This window comes from Falco rusticolus, chromosome 6 (assembly GCF_015220075.1).
Source record: "Falco rusticolus isolate bFalRus1 chromosome 6, bFalRus1.pri, whole genome shotgun sequence".
Classification (NCBI taxonomy): Eukaryota; Metazoa; Chordata; class Aves; order Falconiformes; family Falconidae; genus Falco; species Falco rusticolus.
This window is the reverse complement of record NC_051192.1, coordinates 16,275,134-16,291,873: the sequence shown is the minus strand read 5'-3', so window position 1 is coordinate 16,291,873 and position 16,740 is coordinate 16,275,134. Positions and strand designations below refer to the sequence as shown.

The 16,740-nt window shown below is 51.0% G+C and overlaps 1 protein-coding gene across 3 annotated transcripts; it reads left to right on the top strand.

Moving 5' to 3' along the window:
- The first annotated feature begins 8,624 nt into the window (after positions 1-8,624).
- XKR5 (XK related 5) lies at positions 8,625-15,561 on the top strand. Of its 3 annotated transcripts, XM_037392446.1 has the most exons (7): positions 8,638-8,783; positions 9,495-9,678; positions 9,781-9,962; positions 10,675-10,884; positions 11,003-11,172; positions 11,607-11,718; positions 13,072-15,561. In XM_037392446.1, the coding sequence occupies exons 1-7, from the start codon at positions 8,726-8,728 to the stop codon at positions 14,109-14,111; spliced, it is 1,956 nt and encodes a 651-aa protein (XP_037248343.1). In that variant the 5' UTR covers positions 8,638-8,725; the 3' UTR covers positions 14,112-15,561. The 3 variants fall into 3 exon arrangements, with proteins under 3 accessions (XP_037248345.1, XP_037248343.1, XP_037248344.1); XM_037392448.1 differs by lacking the exon at positions 9,495-9,678 and having other exon boundaries at positions 8,625-8,783; XM_037392447.1 differs by lacking the exons at positions 8,638-8,783; positions 9,781-9,962 and having other exon boundaries at positions 9,562-9,780.
- The last annotated feature ends 1,179 nt before the right edge of the window (positions 15,562-16,740 follow it).

Here is a 16,740-nt window from a genome sequence, read left to right as displayed (position 1 = left end):
CCACAGCCCTCTAGCAGGGAAGCACTGCCTCCCTCTGTTCCTTACAAAGTGAAAAATATGTCAAAAAGAAAAAGAATCATCAGCTGGAATTAGGTTAAAAACCACTGCATTAAAAGGAAGTCAGTACATTTTTGGAAGTTCAGAAAGAGGACTAATGATCTGCCATTAATATTACATCATTTCTGCTATTGGAAGGGAAAATTTGGACAGTTCTCTTTATTTTGATAAAGAACATGGAAATGATCTGCAGTAGGGAATGGTAGGAAAAAAGTGAGAAAGTAAACCAGAAATCTAAGAATTCTGATTAAAAAAGAAAAAAGGAAAAGGTGAGGTTGGTTGGGTTTTTTTTAACTTTTGCACCAAAACATTTTCAGTTCTAATTACCTGAACCATTCGTCAGACATTTTAAGTCACATCTATTTATGGAGATTATTACTTTAACCACATCAATGATGTGATGCTTTAAATCTTCTTTTTCATTTTCCTGCGTGCCAGTTTCCCTGGTACTTCCCTCTCTGGTTTGAGCCCTGCTCAGCTGGAACAAGAAACCGATGCTGGGTGACGTTGTCAGACATGGGAAGGAGTTTGCATTTATTCTTCTGTAGCTTCTGCTACAGGTGGTGCAAGTTCTCAAGGAGATATTGGACGAAGAGTTGCCACCTTCCATATTTCCAGGACTAGGCCTAAGGGATGTCATGTGTTGGATGATCCCAATACCATGTGCCTGGAAAAGCCCCGCAAAGTCACATATGCCAGCTTTCCTCAGTTAATCTGAGGGGTCAGGTAAAGCTGCTTATCATCTGTCCTTGAGGAAGGTGGTGTTCCCAGGCTGAGGCACAGAGGGACAAAAGATAGAAAAGGCAGGTTTTAGGTGCCTTGTGGGACCCCAAAGTGTGTGTCTGGTGTGGTGGTGCAAACGTACTTTCCAGGTTCTGTGATGCCCATAGGTGGAGGTTGGCCACCAGTTGAGAGGCAGGTATATAGGTTGTGCAGTCTTTCCTTATAGGAGATGAAAAGTCCATCCCTGCTGTCTTACAGCACAGCCTCCTGGACCTCTGTGATATTGCCAGAGTCGAGGAGAAAGCAAGCTCTGCCTCAGCAAGACTGGGGCAGATTTTCCAGTGTGCCTCTCAGGCAGAAAAGTGGGGAAAGTCTCCTGCCTGGAGCTGCTGGTGCCCAGCAGGCTCAGACCCAGGGACATTTTGGCAATGGGCTATTAAGAAGAGGAAGGCTAGAAGATCAGCGTCACTTCCTTTTGCTCAGCCATGTACGGATTCTGATCATCACAATGTCAGAAGTTGGTGCAATGCTTTCAGCAGAGTTTCTTCTGGTTTACACCTCTCTGCACAGTGAGGAGCAGAATACTGTCTTAAACTGTAGAAGACATTGCTCTGGTTACATTTGCCATTTTACCTTGAACATATTTGCTCCTGATTTCTCTCCAAATGCAGAGGTTTTTATAGGCCTCGAGGGTAACCTAAGTTGTGGTCAAAACTTTCTTTGCTTCCTGCCTTGGCCTTGCTGCAGATTCTGCACCTCCAAAAGCATGAAGCAGTATCTTAGGTCTTGTGACTGTGGGGTCTGTCAACACTCAGGTGTTGACAAAACAGCAGGGACTTACTTGGAGTAACGAGTCTGCAATGCAAAGCCATCCAGTGAGAGGTGGTCCAGAGAGCAATTGAATTAATTAAATAGTTAATGAATTGAGTGCAGAAGGGGTTTCAGCCTCCTAACAAAAGCCAAAGCCCATGGAGGCAAGCCTCAATGGGCACCCAACTCATAAAAGCTGAGGGATGTGTGAGCAATCTGGCCTAGGTGTTTCCGAGGTTTCTTCATGAGAAAGCTGAAGTCCCCTCTGTCACCTTTGCATGGGCACTGCCATCAAGCAGGCCAGACCACAGGCTCTTCCCGGGGTTGCACATTCCCATTCACAGCTCATAACTGAGCAGAAAAACGGTTTGCAGATTCATTGCTTGCAATTAAACACCACAGTTGGCAGCATATTTCTGCTGACCTGGCTCTAGACACTGAGTACCCTCCCTTGCCTGTCTCTGGCTGCTGTTTTTCCTTCTTCGCAACTCCTTTCCATGCCTTCTCTTTGCTTCTTTTTGCCTTCTCTTTCCATGCCTTCCCTGCAGTTCAGGGAGAGCATGTGAGCCTGGGTGCTGTCTATGGGCCAGTCCTCTCATTTTTCCCCAGCATCTGTAACTGCAAAATTACAGATGTTGCAGAGAACATCCTTGCCACCCTTTCAATCCCCATTTAAGGACCTGCCCTCCATGAAGCACCTGCTCTCCACTTGTCTAACCCTTTTTTGGGCCTGCTGGTGTTGTCCTGTGCCAGCAACGTCTAGAAAGTCACAGCCCATGCTCAGCAATGCTATTTTCATCATAGCCTTTACTACCTTGCCACGTGCAGAAGAGTGTACGGAGCTACAGCATACCATCCCTACGTATCCTCCTACTCCTTTCTCATCAAGCAGTCCCCCAATGGCTTCCTGCTTTCCATGCATTTACAGACATTTCTACTATCAGTTTGGGTACAAAGGGATCTTCACTTTCCTTTTTAGCCCTCTTTCCTACTTGAATCTGACCTGCCACATTTTATGGGAGTTGCTGTTCTCCCCTGTCAGCTGTTTATTCACCACTGAGCTCTTCCCTGCCAGAGCCTCCCTTGGCTTGCCCTTCATGCCCTGCAGACATTTTTCTTAGATCTCTTTGTTTTCTCTCCCAGTCAAAGCAAATATTTTACTGAGGTTTCCAGCACAGCCTTTTTAACAGCTTTCAGGACACCTGCAGGCTTCTTGCTGCTCTGGACTGCTCATTTTGTTGCTTTTCTTTCCTCATTTTTGCTTGTTTGAGATTAGATATTCACATGTTCAATGTATTTGGTCCCACAACACAGTTAAGTCTAATTGTACTGTGGTCACTTCTACCAAGCAGCTCTCACAATTTTTGAATTAGGTCCTTTGGAATCCAGGAAGGCAACTCTTCTTGCGGGTGCTGGGTTCTAAAAATCACCCTTTTATTGCAACAAAAATTTGATCTCTGCATCTCCTAACATCATCCACAGCTCCCCCTCACAACTGCTCTGCTGCATCATCTCAAGTGGGGGAATGATCTCCAAAAGATGTGACTCACACTCTGGCTCCACCAGGGAGGGACTATTGCTTAAAACCTCTAAGGTGTTGTGAAATATTTGCAGCTAGGGTGCGTAGCAAAACACAGGTTGAAACAAGTGCACGCATGTGGCTCAACACGTGGGGGCCAGCTGGGTCCCTGTGATATCATCTGTAGGCAAGCCAGGGCTCCTCTGGCCTTCACTGCCTCCTCTCCTATCCACAGGGGCAGTACTAACCAGGTCATGTCGTTGTGCAGGTGGGTTTGATGCTCCTCATTGTTCCTGCCCACTGAATGAGTAAAGCATGAGTTGTCCAGCTCCCCAGTCTTGTTGGGCTTCACTGAGCCTCAGATTGTCAGCTCCCTTCAGACGATGAAGGCATTTCCAGCTCAGTATATCCCTGACTATTACCTTCTCCATCTTTCCCATGGAGTGAATCTTTCTGACTTCTGTGAAGAAGAGATTTTTCCATGCCTGCCCCATGCCACCCGTGACATGGCTGTTCAGATTTCTGGGATGTGGTGGCCGGCAATCATGCTCTGCACCGAAGGATCTATTGTCCCCAGGTGCTGGTCACAGCTAAGAAGGATTTTGCATGCAATTTTTTAATGATGTCTGCATTTATTTTCAAAGGGGTTAAACAAATCAGGATGTCAGAGCACAGCTCCCAAGATCTTTCTCCTCCTCCTGGCTGTGGGTGACCAGGACACAATGACCTTGCTGACAGTTCCCCATTCTGTGCCTAAGTTTCTTCATCAGCGCAAGGTGAGTAGCAATTCTTACATACTCTGTAAAGCACTTTTTTCTCCCAAAATTTGCAACCATTATATAACCACTGAGCAGTCTCACTTATTATTCCTGAAAGCCAGCCCCATGATATGGAGTCACTGCAACTTTTTGGCATACCACCGAATACTTGATTTTTGCTATTATTATTTCTTCTTCCTGAACTAAAAGGGCTTAAATTAATCCTGGGTGGAAGAGCCTGGCTTAATTATAACAGGAGGTACCTTCTGTTTGGCTACCTACTACTGATGGGTGGTGCAAGCCCCCGTTCAGGAGTACAAAGGACTTCCAAATCACTGGGTGGAAAGACTGACTAAGACTGGAATAGCAGCTTTAGGTTTGGAGAGTTTGGTTATTATTAATGATTTTTTTTTTCTTTGTCAGTGGCAGAAATATCAGCTGCAGTGCATTTGCATGGCTAGCTGTACCTGGAGAAGCTGCTACACCAAAAGCAGCATAGGTGTCTGATGAGAATTTATTTTAAGCCATCTTCCTGAGTGGAACAAATCCCAGCTGCCCTGCCTGTGGAGTTAATCAAAACCTCCTCTTGGCTTGGACTTGTGTAGGAGATGACCTAGAAAACCTTTCCTAGGTTTTGGGATACCCGCTGATGAGATGCGGCTGGATGTTAGATCCATAGGACCTAGACCCTACACCTCAGAAACCAGAGGGATCAAAACACTCCTCACGAATTAAGTGTTTAAAGTGCTTTGTGTTCATGCTTTATTAGATATTTACACAACTCAAAGCCTGCAAATCACATGTCTTAGTACACAGCAAATATGTTAAAGGAGAGGAAAAGAGCACGGTTTGCTTCAATACTGAAAGGCTGAGATATTTTGCAGAGCCTGCAAGACAGCAGCAGAACATCCCCAAAGGCTTCACTTTCCAGCCCTTGCTGTATGATGATAGAGGTCAAATGAGAGCTGACCAGACTTGCCCTCCAGGATAGGTCTCAATCAACCAGATGTCCTCCGAGAAGCTGGACAGATGACAGCCAGGACAGCATCTTCTGAGAATACAGGATCGGAAAGGTGGAAGATAAAAGATCTTTTCTTGAGATGATTATAAGGGGGCATGGGGCAACGTGTAGTCTTAGGCAGGCAGGTTCAATGCCAAGTATCACATCAGCTGCAAACGTTATCACAAGTTCATTCTTCATTTACAGAATCGATCCCTGTTTCCTACGTACAAAAATGTCCACTGGTTGTAGTTACACTTACCTGTACCAGCCTGGGACACTGTGGGGAGAAGAAGAATCAGCAGCAGCAAGAGCATGTTCATGGCTGAATCTCCACCACAAAGCTGCTGAGACCAAGAGACACTGCAAGAGGGAGGAATTAACCTGTAATAAGGCTTTCATGAATGCGGTCTCCAGGGATTTAGCAATTGCATTTGGATCCAAACAATATATTTAAAGGATGCACATTGTAAGCTCCAATGACAAACTCTTGTGTGGATAGATATCATGACATGTCCCCACCCCAAAAGGAACTACTCCCATAACACTAACACCTGCTGGCTTCCATACCCAGATCCAAAGCACCATCTTTTCCATGAGTGGCACAGACAGGTGGATATTTCAGCAACTGCTCAGCCACAGCAACCACCATGTGCACGTCCCAGTTCACTTCAGGGTGTTTGCACATTCAGATCTCATTAAGATGTATCTTTGCCTCCAGAAACCCAGATTTTGCACAGAAAGGAATATTTGTTCCCATTTTAGACCCCCAAAAAGGATTGCCCAAAGCCACGCAGAGACTGAATCCAGAATCAGCCCCACCAAGACATTAAACCCCTCTGTGTGCAGCTCCAGCAGCACAGCTAACAGGTCTCTGCAACCACTTGTGCTTCCACTTCAAGAGGGAGTTACAATACAAGAACGTGCAGTGTAGCATATGAAGACACAGACCCCAGGTCAGTGAGAAAGAGAGATCCCCCCCCTTACATACATAAGTGCCAGTTATATACAATTGCTCATCCACCCAAATTCTGCCCTGGAACACACCTACATACAGCAAAGCACCCTTGCAGCCAGGTCTCACTCTGAGCTGTTTACTCCCTCCACACACATCTGAGGAGGTCTCTTCCCCAATACTTAAGCTGTGGGAGGCTTTGGGCAGCCCCTCATTGCAGACAGGTGAGCTCAGAGAGCCAGATTTAGTGCTAGTGGCTTCCTTGCTACATTTTAAGGCATAATCACTCTGCAGCCTGGCACCCAAGCAGTGAACAAAGCCTTTGCTTTTATCTCCACATCCAGGGCTAGGGAGCAAGCAGGAAAAGCCTGCACAGATTTCAGAAAGAGCCCTCACAAGCCCTGACAGCACAGCAGGGACCCTCAAAAAAATCGCTTGAAGGTTGTCTAAGGAGGAGCTGGAGGACCTTCATTTGCTAAGCTTGCTAAATAAAATCTGGAGAGGTGCCTTCACCATCCTCTGGGTGTAGCTTTGTTGGAGACCTGAGGAGTTTTTTAAGAAGAGAGGCTCCCAGGCACTGAAATGCAGCAGAAAAAAGCACAGCCAAATCGGCGGCTGGAGGGCAGCCAGAGCAACTGGGAGCTGGCAGTGAGACTGGGGAGGGTGGCGAGCCCTGGGAATATCTTCTGGAAGGCTTTCTGGCTTTCTTCTCTGCTTGGCGTTGCCTCGGGGTGCAATGGCACATGTCCTGTGGCATGGGAGTTTATTCCTGGCTTGGAGCAAAGCCTTTGGGCAGGAGAAGGGACCGATTTTGTCATCAGTCACTTTAAGAGGCACCTTAGTGTGGCTCCTTCCTGGGAATGATGGTGATGGAGGGCGGGGGGGACAAGATCGTGAGGTTCACACATCTTCTGTGGGTGACAAGAAGGGTCACACCACATTGCACCTGCATGAACCCTTGCAACTTCCTCACTGCTGGGTTTGCAAACAATGATGTTTCTTCAACAGCCTGCCCTCAGCTTTGAGAGAGGCTTTGGTGCCCATTGGAGGCTTGGTTGTGCTTTGCAGGCAAAAGCTGGGATTTCTAGGGATGGGCCATTTGGCAGCCATGGTATTTTTTACGATATAAAGCCTGGAGGACAAGGCTTGGAGACAACCAAGACTGAGCTTCGCTTGGCTCCAGAGCCATATTTACACCTCTGACTTTATTCAAATGCTTTGCTGGAGCTGGGCCCAACACTCAATGTGGTTATTTAAAGAAACACTTGGCTGAATACGGACGTGGCAGTGGGACAAGAGGAAAAGCAGGCTATCCTTTCCACCCGTGACATTTTTAACCCACTGGCCACCAAATCCAGACTCTGGAGTCGAGACTGCAAAGATGCAAAGTCCTTACATGCTTGGTAAAAAACAGTGTTGGAGACTGAGCAGAGACCTTGGTGCTGCTCCCTGGAGGAGGGACAATCAGGCCATGACATCCCCAAGCGGTCTGGCTTCCCAGCCAGCAGCACATACACAGTCCTGAGCGCACACAGGCTATTTCGTTCATCATTCATATGCAAATATCAGAGGGGTGTTACAGAGCATGGCAGGGACAGGCAGTGTACAGGGGACCTGTAGAGAACCTTGGAAACTGAGCTTTGTATTTCAAAATGTCCCTGCTCCGGGAATCAGCTGAATGGATGAGAAATGTTGCTCCTGTTAAGCATCAGAGTCCAGGTTTTGTTCCCAGGTTTGCCAAGAAACTCTCTAAAATGTCAAAAAAACGCAGTAAATGCATGAAAGCCCCCAAACACACGTGCATCCCGACAGCCCAGCTGATGTGTAAAGCATTAGGAGCTTCCTGCACGGATTTGCCAAAGCAATGACAAAACTTCAGGTGATACTTGGACGTCATTAAAAACACCTTCATGGCCTTTCCTGTAGTGACTTGCTGAGGATTTATTTTCTAAGAAGCACGTGCTTCTCAGGGGATGAAGTCTGCGGGGCTGGAGATGGGGAAAAAAGCAGCTAGGACAGGTCTCTGCACACAGGGCACCTGCAGCCACCAGCGGCTGGGATCACATTGCACAAAGGTTTCATCTCTTGGGTGGGGGGAAAACCCAACCGAATTAGTTTATGGCTCCGTGCACATCATGTCCTGGCTGCCACCTAGCGCTTACCCCCACGGCAGATGCACTTGCTTGGGCATCGCACAAGGGGGGCATCGGCGTGGGCTTGTGCAAGCGCACAACAGCCTGGGGGACATCGGGGTGGGCTTCTGCGTGTGCACAAGGACTCAGGGACATCAGGACAGGCTTGTGCAAGCACAAAACAGCCTGGGGGATGTCGGGGTGTGCTTGTGCAAGTGCACAACAGCCTGAGGGACATCAGGGTGGGCTTGTGCGAGAGCACAGGAACCCAGGGACATCGCGACAGGCTTGTGCGCGTGCACAGCAGCCTGGGGGATGTCGTGGTGGGCTTGTGCAAGCAGACAATAACTTGGGGGATACTGGGAGGGGCTTGTGTGCAAATGCATAATAACCCCAGGGGTCTCGGGCCCTGCCACCACAGCCGGCCTCTGTCGCCGCAAGACCCCGAGGCGCCCGCGTGACGCAAGCAACGTGACGTACCGCTGCCCGGCGGGAAGGCGGCGCGGCGGGGGCGGGGGCAGCGCGGGAGGTGCCCGGTGGGGCCGTACGGGGGCGGGCGGGGAGGGGCCGGCTCGGCGGCTCCTTCCTCCTCCCCACCCTCCTCCTCCTCCTGCCTCTCTCCTCCTCCTCCTCCTCCTCCTCCTCCTCCTGCTCCTGCTCCTGCTCCTCCTCCTCCTCCTCCTCCTCCTCCTCCTCCTCCTCCAACTCCTCCTCCAACTCCTCCTCCCCCCCCGGCGTGGTGCCGGTGCCGCCGCGCAAAGGGCGCGCAGGATGCGCGGGGCCTTCCCGGGGCTCTGCTTGGCGCTGCTGGCGGCGGAGCGCGGAGCGCGTGAGTGAGCGCGCAGGATGGGCGGGGGGGGGGGGAGGCGCTGCGCGGGGCTGCGCACAGGCGGAGCGGGGTTGCGGCGCGGGGGCAGCTGGCAGCCCCCCCTGCTGCCACCTCGGGGCCCTGGGTCGCCCCCGGAGAGGGAAGGGTGGCCGGCCCTGCGCCCCCGCGGAGCTGAAGGTGCGCAGTTTTGCCCCTGCGACTCGTGGGCGGCAGCGCCCGGGCGCGGGCTTTCTGCATCCATGCACACCCCAGCCATTTTCTTCTTATTGACTTTTTTTTTCCTTTTTTTTTTTTTTCTTTTTTTTCCTTTTTTCCTTTTTTTCCTTTTTTCCTTTTTTCCTTTTTTCCCTTTTTTCCTTTTTCCCCTTTTTTCCTTTTTTTCTTTTTTCTTTTTTTTTCCTTTTTTTTTTACCTTTTTTTTCTTTTTTTTCCTTTTTTTTCCCTTTTTTTTTTCTTGTTATTATTTTGGAGCCCTTGTCACAGCTCTTTTTATCAGAGCCCTTCTTTGGGCCGGGCCCCTCAGTGGCCATGGCTGTGCCATAGCTGACAAGCCACCGGGAGCTGGCAGCTGGAGATAAGACAGGGAGAAGGGCTGAAAAGGGCTGCGAACCCCCTTGGCGGCTGGGGGATGAATTTGGGGCGGGCTGTGGGTAGCCCCTTTCCCTTTGTGGCAGTGGCATCCCTCAGCAGTGCCTCTCTGCTGCTCTCTAGGGCTCTGCGCCATCATCCACTACCTTGTCCATGGGAAGCTGGGCTGGTTCAGGCTGACCGTCGCCTGCATGGTGCCTGGCTACGCGGCTCAGCTCCTCAGCATCCTCTGGTACAGGGCGGATGGCCACCCACCCGGCCGCTGGCTCCTGGTGCTCCACCTCCTGCAGCTGGGCCTTTGGAAGCGGTGAGAGATGCTCCCCATGGTCCATCCAGCCCCATCCAACCCGGATGCAGTCCGAAACCTGCCAAAACCAGGGTGGACATTCCATCACCGTGACTCTTGCAGGTACTGGGATGTTTTGCGGATGGTGGCAAAGACGGGTGGCAGTGCCTGTGCTGGGGAGGTGCTGACGCAGCACGGGGATGTGTGTGTGCTGCGGCTCCTGGAAGCCCTGCTGCAGACCCTGCCTCACCTCCTGCTTCAGGCCTACATCATCGTGGCGGTCGACGCAGCGGGCTTCATCCCTGGTAAGCGGGGAGTCCCAGGAGGATGCTCTGAATTGCAGAGTGGTGATGAGTTTGGGTGGGGGACGTGTGTGCCCACCTGGCAGGGCAGAGGGCAGGCTCTGGATGAAGGAGCACACTGCAGAGGGTCTGGGAAGCCCCAGTGCAAAGCAGCAGGGACAAAAGTGGCTTAAAGATCTGCTGTGACTGAACCCAAAGGAGTCCCAGAGCTACCTGTGGCTTCTCCCAGCTGGTACAGTTGGTCCTCTGTAGCGGGGATCCGCACAGCAAGACAGTGCCTTGGCTGGGTTTGAACCCAACAGAATGTTCCTATTGATGGCCCAGCCCTAACCAGAGTGCAGTGCTGAGCATTTAGGGGTTTGGGGCTTGTTTTCTAGAAAAGCTGAACTTTCAGGTGTGTAAGGGGAGGCTCTGGGGTGCGGAGTCATGGCGTGCGGAAGGTCACGCTTGAGTCAGTGTCAGTCTCTGGTCTGATCGCAGTGACCAGAGATGGACCTGCCCTGCCGCTGAGGAGCTCTGCCCATGGGAGAGAGCAGTCAGAGGATTTAAGCAGGCAGATTTAGCAGGAATTGGTTGAAATAGTCCACTTGGCAGGACAGTGGCATGCCCGGCTGGTATCGGAGTGCCATGCTGCCAGCACCTCCTTAACACAGATATGGTCCTACAATGCAGTTGGGCGTCCTTCAGAGCACTTGACTGCCCTGTCCCCCTGCAGGTGTCAGTGCAGGGCTGTCGCTGCTCTCCCTCGCTTGGGCTTTGGTCTCCTACAGCCACTTCACTTGCCTGCTGAAACCTGGCCACCTCTGCCCACCGGCTGCAGCCATCCTTTTCCTACTGCTCTGGAGGACGGGGATGCTGGGGACCAGGGTCCTGGCCCTGGTGCTCTTTGCCAGGCTGTATTCCTTCTGGGTTTTTGCTGTGGCAGGTAAGACCCATCTTCCCCATGTCCCATCCTGCTATCAGCCCCAGAGTTGTTCCCGATACTGGGAGCACTTTGCAGCCTTCCCCAGGAACAGCTTTGCCCTCAGTCCCTTCACTTACAGGTATCCACTGGTTGCTCATGTCCTTCTGGCTGGTGGCCCAGCAGACAGACATCATAGCCCAGCCCTGCCGCTGGAGGCTGTTCAATTGCCTGGTGGGAGCGGTGTACATCTTCTGCTACCTTAATGTCCGGCCTGGTCCCTCCAAGCACAGGGTGGCTGTATTTTATGCAGTAAGTATCCAGGATATTCGATATTCTACATGGATGCAGCTGCTGGGGAGAAGCAATAGCTTCAGACTCTGCTTTCTCATCTCTCACATCACCACTTGAAAAAAGTCCAGCATTTCCTGTGTCCAGACAAAGTCACGTGGTCACCAAGTTGGATGGATGCATCTTCTGCACTGGCTCTGTTTTCTAAGCAGTGGTCGTACAATGTCTTCATAATACCAGAGTGGCTGTGCTGCTCTGCCAAGAGTTATTTTTCATGGTAAAAGAAAGTTGAGCCCTTGCAGAAAGTTCACTTCAGCAATCCTTATGTTTTAAGTGCTAAGCTAGGTGCAAAATAAATCAGCAAAATCTAGAAACTGGGTGTTTTCTGTCATCGGAAGCACGTCTAAAGCCATCAGAAGGATAAAAGTGGCAACTCTCTTCCCTCTGCTCTGCAGATAATGCTGATGGAAAACACCCTCCTGCTGCTGCTGGCCACCCGGTTCCTGCAGGCAGAGCTGAGGAACAGCCTGTATGTGACTGGGGCTGTCCTGTCAGGGTCTGTGATAGGTAAGATCTGCTGGTTTCAGAGCCTGGATTGCATGTTTCCGGAGTAGCTTGAGTAAATGAGCACCATCGGTTATTTTTAGTTGCATCAGGCTATTTGCTTTATTTCTTCCAACTTCAGCATCAGAGTGTATGTGATAATATGTAAATCCAGCTTGAGTTTCATTTCTTCACCATTTCTTAAAAGCCCATCCCTGAATGGAAGGCTTGCAGAAATGATCTGAGATGTCACCAAATGGCTCAGGTACCGCTGCCAAATACAACATACGCGATTTTGAAGTGCATCCATGCTTTCTGGGGTCTTGGTGCTTGGTGATCAGCGCAGACAGTGGTGTAACGCAGGGGATCGATGGCTGCAGGGAAGCATTTTCATTTGAGCATATCCTGGTGATTTATGAAGGTGGTTTGTGACTGACAAGCCATCACTGGGTACGTTTTGGAAATACGCTGGTGTGGGACCACGCAGAACTAAAGAAGCTTTCTTTCACCCTGTTTTTCAAAGAGCAGGGCTGCTTTTATAAACGGTGATGCTTTCTGTGGCCATGTGGAGTATTTTTTGGTATGTGATGGAGAAGGTACTCCATACCTTGCCCATACCCTTACTCTGTGCCCATAAAGCAGGCAGCAGCTGTGACCAGCTGGTGCATTTAATTCCCTAAAGCTTTAATGCACAGGTCAGCTGCAGTAGGGGAGAAGTTGTATGATGCTTGGAAACAGCCCATTGGCACTTCTGTTTGCAAAACTGGCACTAGGCAAGGATGTGAGTTGCTGTTTGCTGGGTGAGGTCCCCACCAGGCTCATGTTTTCCCAGTGGGATGGGTGCAGAGGGAAGCTGTAACACCGACATGCTGGGCTTTGTGCATCTCCCCAGACCAGCTGCACACAGACCAGCTGTGGTCAAGAAAAGGGCACATTTGGGCTGGAAAAGGAGCAATTCCTCTGGCCTTGAATGAGTTTGGGATAGAAGTAGTCCTATAAACCTGCGGGTGTCTCATTTAATGGCTAGAGGATGGGGATGCTGCGAGATGGGAAGGACTCCTGCAGCACACACCTCCTTCTTGCCTGTGCCCTGCCTGCTGTGCTCAGCGCCTGTCTCGCTGTGCACCTATCAGTCTGCAAATCAATCCAGATGAAATTCGGTCGTGACAGGGTGCTCAGCACTCTCTTTGCTGAAAGCTGTTTGAGTGGGACTCTTGCATCCCTAACAATGCTTCAGAGGTGTGCTGCTTGGGCAACAGCAGCGTCTCTGCAAAGGGCCTGTTGATCTCGAGGTGGCAGCGAGGTCTGGTCTCTCCCCCACACCTCACTGAAACGTTGCTGGGACTCGTCCCTTGACACCTTTCTGCTCTTTTTCAGGTGCCGCAGCCCTGGTGGTTTATTACAGCCTGCTCCATCCCAAGTCCACAGAGATCTGGCAGGGCTTCCTGGAGACAACCTGCAGTGCTGCAGCTGCCAGTGATGATGAGGTTGCTGGAGATGACTCCCAAGCTGAGCAGAGTTCAGGAATTTCGGGAGATGGAGAGTCCTTGCCAGTGGAAGGGGCCACAGCAGATCTTAAAAATGGGAACAGCTCGTTGCTCCTGCAATTCAGAGGGTGTTTGGAGGACAGCTGGACAAACCACCACCACTGGCTTCTGGTAAAGCTGGCCTTGAAGACAGGAGATATGTCTGTGATCGTCACAGCTTTTGGAGACGGTGGCGTGGAAGAGGCTTACACTGGAGGATGGATGATGCGGAAACCCACCAGTGTTGAGCCTGGGGCAAACCTTTCCCTTCCCACAAGGGAAATCAGTCCTCAGAGTGTTGAATCTGGTCTGACTGATGAGAAATTGAAAGTGGCAGGGAATGAAGTGGGCAGCAAACCCAGCGCCAGTGCTGCAAGAATGGCACAGGAGGATGGAGCGGGGCAGGAGCCTGTTTTTCCCCCAGCCGTATCCTTTCCCAGCAGCTTCTCCTCGGATCCGGCCGAGGCGTCCTCTACGTATTTCAGCGCAAGCGCAGGAGGCGTTGCTTCGCCCCACACGGGGACAGCTACAGCTACGTGCATGGCCCTGATGCAAAGGGACAGCGAAGCCCAGCCTCCTCCTGGCTGCCTGGAAGGAGGAGGAGGAGGAGGGCATTTATCCCTTGAGATGGCAAGCATCAGCCCAATCCTGGGTGCATGTGCCCACAAGCATTTGCAGAGCAGCTCGTCCCTTGGTGGCACAGGTGGCTGTGGGGTGGCAAGTGTACCCAGAGAGAGCTTGGAGCCTGCAGAGTCAGAGGGTGCCCTCATGGGGTGGCATCACATTTGGGACACCCACTCTTGTGGCACGCCTGGGACTGTTGTGAGGAGCAAGCTGAGGCCACCTTGCTTCACCTCCACCCCCAAGGCTGACCCTGGATGCCCACAGTGAGGACTGGGGAAGCTGGGAGAGGGGGCAGACCTGTCTGGGTTGCTGGAGTGACCCTGTAATTTGCTGCACTGTCACCTTGGGTCAGCACTGGGGTGACTACCTTGTCAATAGGGTACGGTAGGAGGTGGTGGGGTGTTAATGCTGGCCATGAAGACTGTCCCTGTGGTGCCCCTGCCACCAGGCACAGGTGGTCCTCCATCACTAGGACATCGCCTTCCTTCCCAGTGCATCTTCTACTTGCAATTTTGGAGAGCTTCAGAGGTCTTAAAAAGCCTTAAGAGTCCAGATTCTGGTATTCGTTAAACTTAATTATGTAACAGTCCTACTAGGCAGCTGAAACATGCTGCCTTTGATGTGTTTGTGACCATGTCTTGAAGCATGTCCACTAATAAGTGCCTGTGCAAGCTGCTGGCCTGTCCCAGCATGGAGCTCTGGCAGCTGCCTCCAGGAGCTGCAATGCTCGCCAAAGCAGGAGTCTTCTCAGGACAAACAAGTGCCTAAACCAGAAAAATAGTGAGTTTTACTCTCAGATGCGCTTCCTTCTGGGCAGAATAAGTCCTAAAATAAGGCTTAGCTGTGCTTCATTTGTTTTTGCCCCTTGATGTTCATCTTGAGAGCTTTACCAGCACCATTTTCTGGGGCCACATAGGATCGTAGATCCTCTTCATACTGCAGACCACAACCTCAGGACCCTGAATTGCAGACAAAAGCCATGTCTTGCATGCTTGCCCACTGCCCTGCTTCCTCAAGTGACCTTTTCTGCCCAAGCCTCTTCCTTGCCCCCTTTCACCCAGCTGCAGATAATCCAGATCTGGGTGGATGCTCCCTCCTGAATATAGCCTCAAGCCAAATCTCAAAGCAGATCTACGTGCTCCTGCCACCATAAAATCCCCATTGCAGGCAGGGTTTATTTGTACCGGGAGCTAAAAGCTTCAATACTTCGGTCTCAGAACTAGCTAATGCTTCCAGCCAGGCTGGCTGGACATGGGTTTGTGCCCAGGACGTGGCTTGACTTGTTGATTGAGGGCTGGTGAGCTGGGTTCACCAGGAACCTCCTGAGCACCAACTGGTGCACATCTGGCCATGTCCTTCAGCTGTTGTCCCGCTGTGGGCAGGACTTTGGTGGTGCCACAGGGCAGGAAAGGCAGCTGGAAGGACAGGCATGTGAGGAAGTATTAAAAAAAAAGCTCCCACATAGCATTCACTGCTCAGGATTGACTCAGGCAGAGGTTTCTTCAAGCTGATCCGGGCACTGAAAACCCAGTTGGTGCTGGATTTGGAGTGCAGGGGAAGCTCCACGTCTCTGTTCAGACCTCAGCGCTGCCGTGCTGTGGCTGCGCTCTGCAGGGAGGAAGCAGTTGCAGTGGCTTTTCCGGAGTCTTCCTCACTATGTGAATCACACAGAAGGCAGCAGAGCTGCTGTGGCATTATGGAAATTTTTATCTGGTTTGGTTTTCTACCTTGGATAATATATAATGATGCTTTAAAAAACAAACTGGCCTTTGTCATGTCTGTATCTCGTGTTGGGGGTGCCCGTCAGTGTGTGGATGTCATCTGGACCTTGCTGTAGGGGATGTTGGACCTTGCTCTCCTGCTGCTTTGCAAGCGAACCGCTGCACAGCTTGCTGGCTGGATGTGACATCCCCTCTCCTCTGCAACTCCATTTTCCCATCTTAGATTTGCTACCCATTCTGATTCTACCCACCCACCCCCATCAAGCTGATTTTTCCCTTTCTGCAGCTGAGGGGGTGCAAAGAAAGGACACAGACATGAACGAGTGTGGGACTCCATATCCTCTCCTTTCTCTCTTTCCTACACTTCGCTCCTACAGCCCCAGGACGAGTTGCCTGTCTGAATTTTCAGCAGGAGGATGAAGAAGGGACCTGGGAGTGCCAATGTGGCACAGATAGCAGTGGCTTGGGGCCATTTGGTTGCTGCTGGCAAGCAGCAGCTCTGGAGGAGTGGAGATGGCAAGCTGGGACGTTGGCAACCATGTGGGGTGGGGATGCAGATCTTTACTGGCCAAATTTCTGCACCAAGCAGCAGATGCTGGGAGGAAGGATTGGTTATGTCTTCCCTGTTCCACCTCCTCTTGCCAGGGTGGGAACTCAGATTCATGGGGGGTGTGGAGCTGGCACAGCTGCCCCTTTCCCCCACCCCCTGACCCAGAGCAGGGTGAGTGATGATGAATGAGGCAGTGGTGCCTGCCCACCCCCTCCCCAAACTAGGACCAACTAAATCTAGGACAAGAAAAGTCCTTTCCCTCCCTTGGCAGGATTATTCTCTTCCTAACCCAGACCCTTCCCTTTAGGTTGGAGAGGTCCCATGAAAGGGGCTGTGTCCTATATAACTTGGACCAAGAGATCTGAGTCTAGCAACCTAACATGACAAGAATCATTGAAACTGTAAGACTGGTAATATTTGAGGTAGATTTTAAGCATTTCATGCAAATAATAAGAGCATCCAACTTTAACATCTGAGGTCCAGCAGGTTGGAAAGCAAGCCACCAACCTAAGGATCACAGCGCACGGCATTGTGCTTGGTGGGAATCTCTCTCCTTGGATGCTCTACTCAAGCCACAGCAGTGTTTACCTTGGCTCTACACTCCGTGGTTGCAATCCTACATGCC

What these genes read in the sequence shown, in the direction of transcription:
- XKR5 (XM_037392446.1), top strand. Translation starts at nt 8,726, where the DNA reads ATGCGCGGGGCCTTCCCGGGGCTCTGCTTGGCGCTGCTGGCGGCGGAG. An exon ending in CAGCTGGGCCTTTGGAAGCG is followed by an intron (nt 9,679 to 9,780) that starts GTGAGAGATGCT and finishes TGACTCTTGCAG; the next exon opens with GTACTGGGATGTTTTGCGGA. An exon ending in GGGTGGCTGTATTTTATGCA is followed by an intron (nt 11,173 to 11,606) that starts GTAAGTATCCAG and finishes TCTGCTCTGCAG; the next exon opens with ATAATGCTGATGGAAAACAC.